Here is a 16836-nt window from a genome sequence, read left to right on the forward strand (position 1 = left end):
TTTAAGGAAATTGTATTTTAAAATAATCAACACTAATAAAAGAGAAAAATGGTAATTGGCGTACGACGATACCCTTTTCATTGGCTAATCAGGGCTATATGCAAATTAACTGCCAACTAAGATTGGCAGTTAACTGTCAACAAGATGGTGGTTAATTTGCATATGTAGGCACAATGCAGGGAGGCGAAAGGGAAAGCAGGAAGAAGCCCCCTGCCACTGACAGTGATCGGAAACCCAGGGGGGAGCTAAAAGCTGGGGGGCAGGGCAAAGGCAGCCCTGGGGCCGCCTTTGCCCTGCCCCCCAGCCATGATCGGAGAATCAGGCGCCTTTGCCGCCCTGGCCAGTGATAGCAGGAAGTAGGGGTGGAGCCAGCGATGGGAGCTGGACACGGTCGAAGCTGGCAGTCCCGGGAGCTAGGGGCCCCTTGCCTGGGCCTAAAGCGAAGCCCACGTTCGTGGGGCCACTGCAGCTGCGGGTCCCCGCTGCCCAGGCCGGACGCCTCAGCCAGAGGCATCCTGCAGGGGCAGGGGCGGAGCCCGCGCAATCGCGGCGCCCCCCGCTGCCACTGCAGGTCCCCGCTGCCCGGGCCGGACGCCTAGGCCAGAGGCGTCAGGCCTGGGCAAGGGGCCGATCCTGCGATTGGAGGGTGATGGGGGTCAACGCCTGAGGGCTCCCAGTATGTGAGAGGGGGCAGGCTGGGCTGAGGGACACCCCCCCCCCAACACACCCAGTGCACGAATTTCGTGCACCGGGCCCCTAGTATTTAATACATGTGATACTTATTGTACGTAATGTGAAAAATAAAATATGTGCAAGATATAAATTACTGTTTTCAAGGAGCTCAGTCAAAATGAGGAAGCACTGTATATACTTAAAAACCAAGTATAATAATCTATGAAAGAGGAATAAAGAAAATTTTAAATTTCAGCATTGTCTTACTTTGATACTATTTTGCCTGTAATGCTGCGTAGAAAATTCAGCCCAAAAGCATGTGTCTCTTCTGCAAGCACAGCTATAACAAAGCTGTCTTCTATCTTATAGGTAGTGACAGATGTGGCTTTCGAAGTGACACCCAAGACCTAAAAAGGTAAATATTTGTAGTTGTGACATTTAATTAGCTTTTAATCTTTGAATTAGGTCAAATACCAAACTATCTTTTAATCATCAAAGGAGCTTCCCCTTCACACCTCCCCAATCATTCAAACTTATAACATATTAAAATAAATCTGTTTATTTTATAATATGTAAAATTATACCCTACTAAAAATTAGAAATGTTCCCAAATTACATCATTAACTTATCTTCTATTATTTCAAATTCAACTCTACAAAATGTAATTATTTAGATGCTTCAAAAAAGTGTATCAATCATACCTGATTTATAGCTGTAAATCCAGACCTTTCTATTTTGCATGAATCCAAGGCCTTAATTTTGATCACTTTGTCTTGATGACCCTGGTAGGTCACTTTACAATCCCCAGAGATATCTACCTAAAAATAAAGATACAGTGTTTAGGATTTTCACATGGACCATTTGAATTCCAGAGGGAATTGGCTTGAAAATTGGGGTTCCTAATATGTGATGGGGGGTTGCCTTTTTGTCCAGGCTGACAAGTTAGGAAGACCGGAAGGACTCAATGTTTCCTGCAGCAAGTGGATTCTCTTTCATCCTCTTTGGTTGAATCTTACTAGAGCCTTCTTAATGCCCAAGGAATAATAAAGAATTTCTGACTTCTCTCTAATGTCTACTAAGAACTGGACAAATGGCATGGTCAAAACTAAAACCTCTGGTAAATGGGTACTTATGTGGTAAGGGAAGTTGACTTTTAACGTTATATCTAGGTTGTGTGTTATTTGTGAGTGTGTGTGTGTGTGTGCCTTTTGACCAGCTGAGTATGATTAGAAATCTTTAAAAACCTATTTGAATTAATTCAACTCATTATAAGTCACATCAACAAATTGAGTGTAGACAAATGTCTCCCTATACAGGTTCTGTTTAGCTTACCCTGGCCTTTCAGCAGACCTCTGCCAGCACCACACTCACCCTCCATTCTAGCAGACTAACATTCCTTTGGCCCAGCCCTGCCATCAGATTTCCTCACTCTCTCCTGGGCTGTCTAAATTCAGGCTAGGAAACTTGGACTCAGCTCCACCTTTTACTCCAAGTGTGGTGTTGGGGGAACCACGTAAACTTCTCTAGTTTAACCTCAGTTCCTTCATCTAGTTCAACCCCAGTTCCTTCATCTGTAAAATGAAGGGGGTCAATATAGACCAATGGGTTCTCAAACTGACATTCAAATTATCTGAGAAAACTTCTAAAATATAGATGCTCAGGTCCTCCCTAATCTAGTGAATCAGAATCTATAGTGAATCCTGGGAATCTATAGTTTTAATAAACTCCCCTTGGGATAGTGATACAAAGTGATGCCAATGGATGGGTCCCCACATTTTTCTACATCTCTGTCTTTCAGTCACTCTATTAGTCTCCTCAGAGTAACTGAGTGGAGTTCCCTTTACCCTGTATTTGAGTACACACTGGTTAAGTGGCAATTTGTTTCATGTGTAAATGAGACATGACCACCAGCTTACCTTTACTGAGTATTACCATAGTAGTAACTTTTTTTTTTTTAACTAACTTTCTACAAATAGAAAGCGATACAAATAATCTAGGGAACTCTATTGACAAATAAGATTCGGATTTTTAATAATATTAGTAAGTACCTCATTGGTGGTTCCAGAGCTTAACTGCATCTGAAATAGGCTAGCCAGGCCTCTCTTGATATTTTCGATAGCCACTGGCTCATTTTCATATGAGTAGAAGTTTTTGACCTAAGGAAAGAAAAAGACAAATATAAATAAAGCAAAAATACATTGTTTTTCATTTTTGGTTAAATAAGTGACAGGAAAGGTTCAGATTCTTATCCCTCTCAATTCCAGGAGAAAGAGATCTGGTACTGGGGTTTCTTTTATTGTGAAAAGATGTTATTTAAATTTCTAAGAAATGAGACCATCAGAATATGAAATTGCAGGAGACTGATAATGAAGACTCTGAACAAGATGGGCATAGCATAGGCTGGGATTTCTGTGAAAACAAGGATTGCCCAAGGAGGAGAAATCAGAAACATTCTTTTTGAACATATCAACACACTTCCTACTTGTAACTCTGCTTGAAATGAAAACTGACCAAGGTTTAAAACAACAAAGAAATAGGTTTTTAGAGGAGAATGGCAATCACCACTCTTGAGACTGCAGAGAAAGCACAGCCACCAAGTGCTTTGATAAGGGCCCAGACGTGGCCATAATGCCCATGGACACAGTTTCACAGGGGTGATTTTCTCTGCCTGGCTCTCCACAGCAGTTATGTTGGCTTTCAGTCTAAGCAGATACAGAAGGTGGGAAGATCTCAGGCTGATTGTGATTCCTGCATGGCCTGCTCCAGGCACTGCTTTGAGTTTCCCTTTAGAAGGCAGGAAAAAGAGGGTGGAATGAGGAGAGTGACAGATTTGGCTGCAGTAGTAAATGGCTTCCTTAGCTTTGTTTCATCCTTGATATTATTATAGGCACAGGGGTGATAACGATGTCTCATACCATTTTGATTATTTAGGTCATGTTTAAGAAATAAGGATAAAAATACAAAGAACATTTTCTGGAAATCAGGCTGTCATTTTTCACCCTGTATTAACTCAAAACATTTCACATGATTTAAAACTAGAGGATGGCTATAGCTTCCCTGTAAAAATTCCCAAGGTCTGTGGTAATTATAGCTGAGAACTTCTCCTAGAAATATCCTGAATACCTTCCTATTTTTCTTTAAAGCCAACCATGACTTCTCAAGTAAAATAGCTCCTTAATTGTGCAATGAACTCAATTAATACCAATCTGAACAATTCAGTCTACGTGAAAATTCTCCATAACATAGAAGAGAATATTTTGCCTGAATTATGCACAATTGCCTCAAATCTCTATTTTTATTTTCTACATATATTCTGCCTAATGATAGATTTACTAGGTACTTTATCCAACTCGTAATCAGTTTTAGTCATTACACTGGACAAACCTTAAGTTTTGGAATTGTGTTTTTCCAGGTAAAAAGGGAACTGGAATACTGACCTCAGCATCTGAAAATCTACGGTGTCATATTCTCAAACAAATCACGGACAATTTCTCGGATCCCAGGCTGAGTTTCTGATATTCTATTTTGTGAACTGGGTCTTTTTTTCTTTTTAGGAATTACACTGTAACTTCCTTTTCAAATATTTCATAGTACGATATCTCCAGATATCATGTCTATTATAGGTTCATAACTGGATCGCTTGAGCCTGGATACACTCAGAAGGCCCACTGGGTGGCACATGCTTATGGCCTGTGACTTTTTAGGCCTGAGTCTTAAATACTTTAGAAAGCAAGAAAAGCCATTAAGTGGGGAAAATACTTCTACTTATCATTCGTATCCTCACAGTCCTTCCAGGCTAAAAAATGATGTGCCTGAACAATTTATAAAGTTTGACTTAAAATTTCAGGAAACCCAGTTCTCAGATTTAATCTCTGGACTCTGCATAAGGTGAAGTGCTCTTCTGTTATTGACCCACTTCTATGGATCAAGATTTATTCTTGACCGCTAGTTCCTAATAAAACACTGTTGGAGACATTTTTTAATTTTTCCTAGAAGGCTAAACTATGTAAACTATGAGACATAAAGAGAATTTTTTTCATTCTTTCTATTTTTATTACTTTCCTAGAACTACAAAAGTGGGCAAGTCTCTTTTTCCTTTATGACTGCTACTTTGGGGGCCTAAATTCTGTTCTCTTAGTGCAGATCATCGAGGTCCAAACAGACAGCACTGGAATTTATATTAGCTCAATGTCAAAATTGTTAGAATTAACAAGCTTTTGATAATTAAAAAAAAATAGTAATTAAGTCAGAACATTGCAGTTCAATCCATGTGGCTATCACTGCAGTAATCTTACATTTATTATTTCACAGCAGGAACTAACTTTTATTACACTCATGCCATAAAATTGATTTCTTCACTCAGTTTTGAAATGAGCTCTGAATATCTGAGAGCACAGGACTCTTATCTAAATTCAGAGTCCCCAGAGCTTCCGGAGAGCCACAGTGGCACAACCCAGTGACAAACTAAGCCTTGAACCCGAGGAAACCAAACATAGAGAGAGGGGGGGTGGGTTGCGGGGAAGGAGATGAGGTGCCTCTTCCTGCCAAATTTTGAGGGTCAATTTCCCCTTGAAATCAGTAGGGATTACTCATATTTTTTTCTTAGGGGCAAAATGCTTCTGTACACTCCCTTAATTTATACATTCTTTAAAAACAAGAGAAAGCAAAATTACATTAACAGTAAAAATTTTAAAAAAGGATCCCAGCAAACAGAGATAAGTCATTTTTTTACTTAGCTGGAGTTACATCTCTAAACAGATCTTTGATACAAATGATTCATAGGTACCAGCACATTGGAAAACGGACAAGTAAAGAAGTCTATGAAGAATGAGAGTTTCAAGGTATCACATTTAGTTGGGAGGCTCAGTGTGTGTACAGAAGCCACACTGCCAGATTCAGAGAGCAAACCAATGCCTAGAAGCAACACAAAATAAAGGGCTGACTCAGCAGCCACGTGGTTAATTTAATCAATACTGACAGGGAAAGCCAGAAATGAAAATTCAGTAAGTATTCAGTTCACTGGATTTGAAGTTTAGGCCAAGAAGAATCCATGCTGTAACTTGAGGCATCTTTTGCTTGTCAGTGTTAATCAACTTAAACAGAAAACTGTCATGTTTCCAACTTCATTTATGATTTATAGAAATCATAGTTGTGGTGTGTGAAAATCAAGTGAGTTAATAGATATGATGAAGACTAGAGTCATGCCCTAACACTCAGGTAGGGGAGATAATTGGGCATGAAAAACAGATGTTCAATAAATATGTATCTAAGTGTTTTAATCGGCTTTTAAAAAATCAGCTTTTATAATGTAAATGTGGGAGCTTAAAACAGTGGGCTCAGAAAAGACAAAAAATACAAGCTAATGAGTATCCTTGAAATCACAGAAATTTCAGGGAATGAAATTTAATTCGAGCCTGGGGTAGAAAATACTCTTTAAAAAAACTGTCAATCAACAGCTCAACCTTCCCTTTTCCATCTTCTCTCATAGTAAGCTGAAGAAGCAAGGGTTTAAAATAATGATCTTTCTGACAGTGATGTGGCTGAAAATTCCACATAGCTTCTTAGTCTCCAGGGTCATGGGTCTTTTTCCAGTAAGTTCTTTATCATATAATTGAAAGATACCACAATGTACTTTAACCTGTAAATCATCACAAGTCATAGCTCCTATAGAATTGGCACAGTGGAGTCACTGAAATAATGATGTGGCAGCTTCAGCCCAGCCTTTGAACAGTGAGGGCACCAAGTTCTTTCCTGTGTGTAACAAAAGACTTTGTACTCAACTGCTATCCAAGGGGCTATAAAATGATTGGTTGTCATTAAGCCTATAAATGAAATTAATATTTTATGGGCTCAAATGTTTTGCCACATGGGAAGGCCGGAGGAGAAAATGACAGTATTTCATGTTTTTAACAAAGCTGTGGTGTGTGAAAATCAAGTGAGTTAACAGATATGATGAAGAATGAAATAGGGATGATCAGGTCAACAAAAGAGGTGATATTTCCCCCACATGCTTTCCAACTAGAAGATAGTATAACATGGTGGTTTGCAGCATAGATTCTAAAATTAGACCCTCTGTTTTAAATTCCAGTTCACCACTTGCCAGTTCTGTGACTTTAGGCAAATTTCTTCTCTTGACTTTGGTTTCCTCGTCTATTACAAGAGAACAAGTAAGCAGTATCTGCTTCCTAGGGCTGTCCCGGGGATAAAGGAGATAATTCATATAATGCCTTCAGTCAGTGAAGGCTTTGAGTGTGAAGTACTTTTAGCTATTACTAAGCAAATAATAAGCAAAGCCTTTCTCAAAATTTGACTCATTTTAGCCCCATATCACCTTATTAGCTCATTCCTTTAGTTTACAAGCATCTACTGCATGCCCACTATGAGCAAAGCACTGGATATATAGACATAAACATAACTGCTGCCCACAAGAAGCCGACTGTTAATGTGGGTGGCAAAGAGAGGATTACAATACCCTGTGATAAATGCTTTCATGGCAATACACCCAGGGAAGAAGGGGGTTTGAGAGAATGTTGGGAAAGGCTTCCTGACTGATGCACCATGTCAGTCAGTGCAAGGCATGGTTCTGGGTGCTGGGGGGAAGCAGGGAGTCGAAGGGCATGCAGGTCATGGGAGGGCTGGAATATAAAGAATAGGAATTTTCTCTACTGAATCCCATGCTTTAGCAATGAACAGAAATGACCAAAAGAAAGTGATAAAGGCCATGAGTGAGCTACAAAGGGTAAAAGGGGTTGTTCTAAGGAGGACTACTTATTTCCAGCTGGCTAGAAGCACATGAGCTTTATAAAAGGAAGTCCCCTGAGCAAAACCTGGAACATGGTATTTTAACAAGTGGAGAAGAAGAGAAGCATTCTTTTTTTGTCTCTTTCTTTTATCTTTAGGGTTGAAAGTATTACAGATGTCCCCCCTCTTTTTTTCTGAGATGTTGATTCATATTTGGTTGTAGGAGAAGCAACCACATAATAATCCTTCTTTTGTGAGCTCCTTTTTAGTACTTTATAAAAACAGGCACCATGATTAGAAATGTATTGCATGTCTAAATTTTATATTTTAAAGTATTTGTTTTCATCTTTATTTCAATCTAGGACTTTTGAATCTGGAGAAATTTTAGAGATCTGTAGAGTTTTAACTATAAGGGCCTTTTCTACTTTTCTACTTTAGTTACTAAAATTGAGCTTTCATCTTTATTAATGCATTTTATACATGTAAATGTAATATCTATACTTGTCATAAAACCACATATGTAATGCCTAATAATTCACTGATCACAATTGCTTCTCAATCCCAAACATATTAAGACCATTTTAATAATAGAGTAGAATCAAATCACAAGTAACCACACTTACAGAATTTCCTGAGCAAATTTTCAAATAGATATTATAGTGTCCATTCATTATGCATAAAATGCTTTTCAAAGTTATAGTTTTGAAATAATCTCTATATGCTTCTTAAAAAAATTAACACTAACTTAGAAATACCATATCCTTTCAAAAACTTCAATTCTGTACTTTAGTCAGATATTGATATTCTCATAACAAATTAATATTACATACCTGAGTTAGATTATTTCATTCATAATTTGTCTACTTTCCTGAATTTATTTAATCATCTGTGATAAATTTTTGCATTACAATATCTTTTTAATCCTTCTAAATTTAATAAAAAATGCACATTTCAACAATCTCTTGTCAACAATCTCTGTTATAAACAAGTACTTGATTTTACTGTACTATACAGATTTTTATAAAATAGGGGACATAAATGGCTAGAAAATAGAAATGAATTGAATGCCTCGATTTACTTCTGAAACATTTAATTTGCAACCTGTTTATTAGGTCTTGAAAAAATTTCATTTACCATAAAAGTAGCAATGCCATGATCGCCTAAGAATAGTATCTACTAAAGGGAATAAAAATGTGAAGTTGGAGAGAAAAGATGTGCGACCCACCCCGCCACCCCTGCCTCCCAAATCACTTTTACCTTTCCATGGACAAGATGAAGGAGCACAGGTCTTTGTAAAGCTTCCAAGTTTTCTTTCCTTATGATTTTGGCTGGATTTTTTCCTTTGAAAATGCTCTTCTCTCCCCTCTTTTGATTCACATTTTCAACATTTACATCTTTGATCTGGAATCATGGAAAGAAACCTATTAGAAAACTTTTCTGTTTCTGTTTTCATCAGATTCTCTGAGAAAAGAAAATGATAAAGCAATATGCAGGGTTGGCCATAATTTCTTCTGTTGTTTTTTCAATTTATGACTCAGAGGAACTAGCCATTAACTTTAAAAGAATGGAGAAGATATTCAACAATCAGATTTTTAAATTAGGTAAAAATACCTATACTTAAAGAAATTTGTGACTTCAGGTTTATAATAATTATGACTAGAAGATGGCTCTTTTATGTCATTGTCATTCATTTGTTTCGAACTGTTGTGATCTGATCTCTTCACTTTCTGTACCATTTGTTTGGGAGGAGTCCTGCCCCATTGTACTTCATCTGCATATACAAAATTAAAGATGAAAAGTGTAATTACTGAATAAACAATACATAATATTTGCTGCAGAATACTTGCATTGAGAAATGGCTCAGAGAGATGGATGATGAAATTTTGATGCAATTTGGAAGGCACAATGGGTACTGGAGACATCCAAAGAAGCAAAGATAGCTTAATAAATATATTGCAATGACACCTCATTATAAAGTATACCAGCAACTACTTATCGGTTACAATAAAGCAAATTTTGGTTTGTGTACCTATTTCACATCAACATGTGAAAGATTAACAGACTTTATTAAAGAAATAATTTGCCTTTAGGTGCTTAAAAAGCAAACATGGAATCACCATATATTAAACTGGGAAAAATCCCAGAGACTATCTAACCTGACCTCCTTTCTCAACCCATATATCTAAAACATTATAACTGACCAAACACTGCCATGCAGAGGAGTACCCAGTTTTTCCTTAGAAAGAATACAGAATAGGCTTGCTCCCTCATTGGTAATTCTACCTGTTATGTCAAGAAACTCAGGAAAACTGGGAGGTCCAATTTATCTCCTCTTTCAGGTACAGTAGTCTCAATTGTTTTTCACGTGACATTAATTCTAAATTCCTGACTCCCAGAACATTTCAAATGGATTCTAGTTTAACGTGTCTATTAATACGACACATAGAACTGGACATCATACTCTAGTTACTCACCAGCATATGCCTTCTTTTTGCCTACTTCAACAATTTGGAAAGATTCAGGTCACTTTTGATTAGTAAACACTTCAGCTATATGTGTTTTAGTGATAGAAAACAAACTAAATGGTTGTACAACCAAGAACATAAAACAAATGCTATTGAATGGTACACGTCTCAAGGACTTTGCTGACATATAATGTTTGCATCTTTCTGGCAGAAAATGCCCACCGTGATTTGGATCAGTTGGTCATCATCACCATCAGGATTCCTCCACAGTAAGACGACGTCCACATTGGATGAAATTCGGTAACCCACACTGTCTTGGAGCTTTCCTTTGCCCTGATTCACAAAAACTTCGGTGGAGTATGTGAGTTTGTACAGCCGGTCATTATTTAAAGAGAGACCAGTTGTGTGACCTGCATAAAGATAGTGAAACAAGTCAAGTCTTAGTAATGAGGCATCCATCAGCCCAGGAATGTGCTGTCTTGAAATTGAAGCATTCTCATCTAGTAGAGTTGTGCCCAGTGGGAGCTCAGTGAGTATTTGTTAAATGAAAGGCGGTTCTACTTCTCCATCTGCTAAAATCATTGGCTTGAACAGTAACAAGAAAAACAAGAAACAATAAGCTTCCATTTCATAAACCTTCATTTGTATCCCTAATCAATAATCAGATTATCTAAGTATTTCTCTGATTGAACTATAGAATATTGTTAAAGAAGTGTCACTGTATTGCTTTAAGCTATATGATTTCTCCCCTACCACCCACCTCAGCTTCATCAAGGTATAATAAATATGATTTTAAGTAGAGGTTCAGCCCTGGGACTGCTTTATAAAATTAATACAAACCATTTGTAAATAAATGCAATGGCTCATTGCCAAAGTTATTTTATGGGTCAGAAGGCAGTTCCTTTAATTGGATGTTTTGAATATTTAAAGAATATCCCTCCAATGCAATTTACTCTGTCAATTTCATTAGTAAACTTTTAGTACAAAGGTACATTTCAATGTTACACATATGTAAGTTTAAATTAGCTGTTTCTGAATAAAATTATGTTTCACTACATAAAACCTGAACACAGGCTTTAATTTGACAAGCAATTTAATGTCAAATAGTATACAAGTCAGTATTGTGAGCCAAAAAAGTTGATACATGGAGATCACACACTCTTCAATTCAGTTTAATTAAATTCAAAAAATGTATGGGAGTAGGATCAAGTTTTTCTTAGGGATGACTTGAAGTTTACAGTCTTACCAATTTTTTTCTTTGCATATTTCCTACCTATAGCTCTCAGGAGGTAGTAAAAAAGATTTCAGTATACATTTTTCCTCAGTGCTAATCAGGTTGCATCTCCTAGTTAACTATAATAGGCAACCATAACTCCGCCCCCCTCAGGATATATGCACATGAGGGAGGTCAGGAAAGGAGGTTAAGATGAGTAGGCCAGAAATGAGACAGTTGAGAAAAAAAGTAAAATTAAAAGTCAAAAATTTAAGAAAAACCTCTGAAAACTCTTTACCATCTACTATCTCCATCATCTAATACAGCACCTACTGCCCAGAGGAAAAAATGGTCAAAATACATTGTCTCTAATAAACTAAGAGTTCTATGTGCATTAATATACAGGGTGTCCCCCCAAAAATGTATGCATATTTTACCAGCTGATAGCTCAATTTTGAAAATGAAATGTACTTTAATAAAAACTGCCTTTATAATTATTCAAAGTGTGTGTATATATTTTGGGGGGACACCTATATTTAATCCTCACAAGAACTTAATAGGTATCATTATTAATCAGATTTCATACATAAGGAAACTGAGGGGCCCAGAGATTATACATTTTATCCAAGATCACCCAGACAGTTAGGGGTGGAGTCAGGATTTGAACCCAGGCTTGTCTGGCTTTAGAGATCATGCTCTTCTCTATACCATACTTATCTACACCTTTAGGTTGAACTCTATTTCTAGGGAGTGAGCTAGGAATTCATTCATTCATTCATTCATTCACTCATTCAGCAAGGATGTACTGAGCATCCACAGGGTGGTGGGCACCTTTCTAGGCTCTGGAGCTACACCAGTTAACAAGCAGATAAAATGTCTACCTTTGTGGAGTTTATAAGGAGGAGATGGGCAATAGCTTATATAGTTATAAGTAATAAAAGTATATAAAGAAAAATGAAACAGAAAAGGGACTGGAGATGCTGAGAGAAAGACCTTTGTTGAGAAGGTAATATTCTGGGCAAAGGCTCCAGGCTACCCATGTGGATATCTGTGGGGAGGGCATCTCCACACTCCTACCACTCATCCTCCCCACAGAAGGAATAGCAGTTCAAAGGCCCTGAGGAAAGTTCATGCAGGTGTAATGGAGGAACAGCTGGGAGGCCAAAGAGGCTGGAACTGAGTAAGTGAAAGACAGCAGAAGGAAGTGAGGTCAAATAGATACCTATGGGTGGCAGGGAGATCTGGGGCAAGGACCTTTGAATAGACTTAGAATTTGACTCTGAGTAGATGTGTGGCAAAGTTATGTGATCTAACAAACCTTCAAAAAAATGGGATAAGGAATCAAGAACTAGAAATCAGGAAAAGGAAGTGTGGAAGTATGGAAGTGTCCAAGTGTATAAACACAAAAATAGACCATATCCAAGCAACAAGTCAGAACTTCAGCTATGAGATACAGAAGGCAGAAAAGGTCAGGAGAAACTTTGAAGGAGATGAAATCTATGACTCCCTCTAGCCTTCCTTACCTCTGCCTCTTCTACAGTTTAAGTAGGGACACTCCTGTAGGTTCAAACATTAGCTTTCTGGCCAGGGATGCTATTTTGGGCAGAGAGGCCTTATTTTAATGACATGTATAGAATTCCACACAAGCATAAAGGAAAAACATGTTTTATCTAATCCTCACAATCATTCTGAGAGATAGGCATTATATGAGAGCCAAAAAAAGCTGAGTCTGCGTTAAACTCAACATAGCAGATATAATGCAGAATTTGACACTTAAATTTACTGAGATCCAAATTTTATGGACTACATGAAGGTGATGTTGATTGAAGTTACTATGAAAAGTTTGTGGAAAGGTAGCCTCCCTTACATTCTGAAGCTTTCCAAACTATTGTGTTGACCATTTTTCTTACTTTGACTTTACTGGACAATAGAATGTGAAAAGGGGCAATAAGATTAGTTTTTGAATTTGACTTATTAGTGATAAAACACAGGAAAGAATAAGCCTTGTCAATACCTCTTCAAGGTTCCCCTTTAAGTGCATCCAGAATTTTTAAGGGACTTAAAAACAACAAACTTAGTTTCAAACCTTTAGGAAATATGTTAAAATACTCATTTATCAAACCTAGATGAACCCAATAGACAGTTAATTGGTTTAAGCAAGGAGACAAAGTAGGGATTTAGGATTCCAACAGAAAACTATAAGGCTGGAAGTAAGGTAGGATGAAGGATAAGGGGGAAAAATTGAAGATGATTAACATAAATGACTTGAAAAGTATGGGGAAGGCCACAAACTGAGAGAAAGACTGGAAATGAAGAAACAGTTTAGGTTTAGAAGTGACAAAATTAAACAGAAAGTTTTTGTGTGGGTTATGGAAAGTAAAAGTGCTATAAAGAAAACCCAAAGAAGGCACTGAGAATAGATCCACAATTATAAAACATGATTCAGAAAAACTAGGGAAAACTTGAGGTTTCAGAATGTTCACACTCAGCATATCTCTTCTAAATAGACCTTCTTCCATATTAATCTGAATACCTTCCTCCACTCTCTTCACAGTTCAACATGCATTCAAAACCCACCCAAATCTGGGGATTTGCTAAGCGGTTGCATTGACAATTAAATTTCAGATGAGTTTTGAGGTGCTGCATGGGATCCCAAAAATTTATAATGGCCTTAAAGTAAATTCTTCCTAAGTAGTTTGCTTGTTAAATGTAAATCGTTACAGAGAACAAGAAATTTATTACTAAGTCACAGTATATAATACAAAAGGTTATCACACCTAGTTAGAGGGAGAGCTGTAAAGTCCTGTACTTTTTATTTATGATATCACACCTAGGTAGAGGGAGAGCTGTAAAGTCCTGTACTTTTTATTTATGATATTTGGCATAAGCAGTTTGTACCATGAAGCCAATGTCACTTAAGCGTTGGGGCCCTCACTTGCCCAGGTTCATTTCAAGATCTTAGAAGGTGACACTAGCAATGTATACACATCTTTTTTTCAGTAATATTCGCAAAAGTAAGGTATTTTTGCAATCTTTCCTAAAAAATGTCCCCTAAATTGAATAATCTTCAGGTTCTAAAAATCTGGATTTACCACTGAACTTGTACACAACAAACTGTAGCCAACTGTCATCTTCTAAACCTGTGTGCTATTGTTGCCTATGTGTATTTTAAAATCTTCATCAGTGCATGTATTTGAAAATATTAAGTTATCCAAACTTCTTATTTATAGGGTGGGGGGAAAAGAGAAACCCACAATAACTACTATATCTCAATTATTTTTTTCAAAATAACCATGGCATATTAGGTTTGATATTATGTTGTAAAAATCACTCAGATTTCAAATATACAAGAGTTTATTTGACATAATAAAATAGTAAGCTCTCTATATAATTCTCAGATATAATTTACAAACCTTTACATTTTTCTCAAAACATTTTTTTTTCATCCAAGTAAGGACTGTATCTTTAAATACCAAACATTTCAGAAACTGGTGAGAAATACTGTCTTTAATTCAAGAAAAAAAAGTGTCATTTGCTTATGTGAAATAATTTAAATTTAGCCCCCCATTTATTGTTCCCATAATAAAGATTGTCTTTTCCTCGTGTGAAAATTTTCCATGCAAAAAATCTTGAGGAAAAACTTCAGTTTGTCATCAAAAACCAATTATTCCAAATTGGTTTTAGGAGTTTACAAATCAACTGTTTTATATCAATTACTTAGAGTACATAGTTATTCAAATTGAACCTTATTACGCTAAATGATGTGTTAGATCAATTACCTTTTATAGTACACCCTCTTAAGAGACTATAAAAAAGTGATAATTTTACAGGCATAACATTTAGAAACCCAAGGAGTGTATTAACTAGTGATTTAAAACAAGATTCCATATTAATACAATCATACTTCTCTTTGAAATTACAACTCCTGTTTTTTCTCTTTCAAAGGTCTCAATTCATAGGTGTGTGTTTTTTAAATCAAATTTATCTTAAAGTAGAAATGGTAACTACCAACACTATTTTTCAAAAGGTAATAAATCTTCTTATCCTATATCATGTACTTTTATTTTATGTAATTCACCAACTATGATGATTCTATCACTTCTAACAAGTAATGAAATTAAATACATGCTTTACCATTTCATTCGTAATTCTTTGGTAAGTCACATGCTTTTACATTGGGTCTAATTCTTCTTGATGTCACATTGCTAAGCAACTAGAAGGAAATTTAAAGAAGTGTTTTTTTTTAAGTCCTCTTTTACAATTCAAATGAAGGAGCTGCATTCAGGGAGCAACCAACAGCAGAAGGTAACAATAGCTGGCATCTTTTTTCTCCCTTTTAAAAATCCACCATGAATGAGAAATTGAAACAAGCAGCACACTCAACTGAGGAATCTAAAAGGAACCTCTGTTTTCTTATTGTATGGAAGAATTTGAATTCGGTTTTTATTCTAACCCAGTGATGCCTTCACAAACATCCCATAGTTACATGCTTTTGAAGATGGTTTAGTTAGAAACTCTTTCACTATTCACACATACACACACAAGCACACACTGCCCTTTCAATGATTAAAATTAAAATTTAGCAAAAGGCAACACAAACTTACCTTTAACAGAAGCTGAGTATGAGGAAATGAAGCAGAGAAAAAGCACAGCTAGAAGAATCATATTGACTCTCCACCCTCTAATGCATCCAGTACCCAGCAAGGAGTCACTAAGAAGTGGACTCTTCTGATGGCAGCAAGGAAATGTCCCTCCTTGGAACCTGCAATGATAATGTTTATCTCTGGGGAAAGGTCAGATTCCAAACTCCAAAATCAGGACCTAAGTTCACCAAAGGGATCACTGTTAATGATTAAACACAGGTGGGCTGTAGTTTTCAGTCTCTCACTTTTCCATTTTTTTTACTCAATAGGGAAAATAATTATCAGTTTTGAGAGCTAAACTAGTCTACTCGTAAAATTCGGAAAAAGTGGTGATACTTTTCTATTCAATACTAGTCATCATGCCTATGATATTAAACACCTGTCTTCATGTTTTACTATTTCATGTGGGAGGGTAATGAGGATTCTCACTCAGCTAACCTTAACTGGATCTTGTGTATGTTATATGCTCATCTTTGGATTTGTTTATACCACACGTATGCATGCTATTAGAATAAATCACTCTGAATTTTAGGCTTGAACTTAAAAAAAATTAAGTTGTACCACCACCAATCACTTTAGAGTAATGTTAGAGTAGATAGAACGTTCATTTCTGAAACCTAGATGACTCTCTTTAGTGTGAAACTATAAGGGATTGTAGTAAATCAGCATTGCTACTGCTAGTGTATTAATATCATAGTAGGCCTCTAGCTATATCTGTAACAAGAGACAGAGTTGTCTGAGTCCCCCAATGTGCTAGATGGAGTCCCGGGGCTTTCTGAATCCCATTTCTAGGGAGAGATTCAGAGGCAAAATTCCAGCCCTTAACAATTTTGCTACAGAAAATTTATTAGGAAACATCTCTAGAATCAAAGAAAATACTCTAGTATGGCTAAGACCACATTAACCGAACCAACCTTTATCCTTGGAAACTCCTGGAAGAGACTTAATATGAACCAAACTTACTAAAATGAGGTGGTTTGGGTGGCATGTGGGGTGGTTTTGGCAAAGGGGGAATAAAGTACTGGTGAAAGACTATATGAATGAACTTGAAAATACTTAAGGTCATATTTAATTATAAAATGGGTTCTCAATTCTACTCTTG

At 36.8% G+C, this 16836-nt stretch overlaps 1 protein-coding gene across 1 annotated transcript in view; it reads right to left on the minus strand.

The window, feature by feature from the left end:
- Positions 1–15853, minus strand: part of MTTP (microsomal triglyceride transfer protein) — a 46291-nt gene extending 30438 nt beyond the window's left edge. Inside the window, exons 1-6 of the mRNA XM_059664746.1 lie at positions 15696–15853; positions 10101–10288; positions 8671–8814; positions 2721–2828; positions 1374–1490; positions 940–1079 (exon numbers count right to left, since the gene is read on the minus strand). Of these exons, the coding sequence (XP_059520729.1) occupies positions 940–1079; positions 1374–1490; positions 2721–2828; positions 8671–8814; positions 10101–10288; positions 15696–15756 (758 nt within the window). The 5' untranslated portion in view covers positions 15757–15853. The remainder of the gene's footprint in view (positions 1–939; positions 1080–1373; positions 1491–2720; positions 2829–8670; positions 8815–10100; positions 10289–15695) is intronic.
- Positions 15854–16836: the final 983 nt, after the last annotated feature.

This window comes from Myotis daubentonii, chromosome 1 (genome assembly GCF_963259705.1).
Source record: "Myotis daubentonii chromosome 1, mMyoDau2.1, whole genome shotgun sequence".
NCBI lineage: Eukaryota > Metazoa > Chordata > Mammalia > Chiroptera > Vespertilionidae > Myotis > Myotis daubentonii.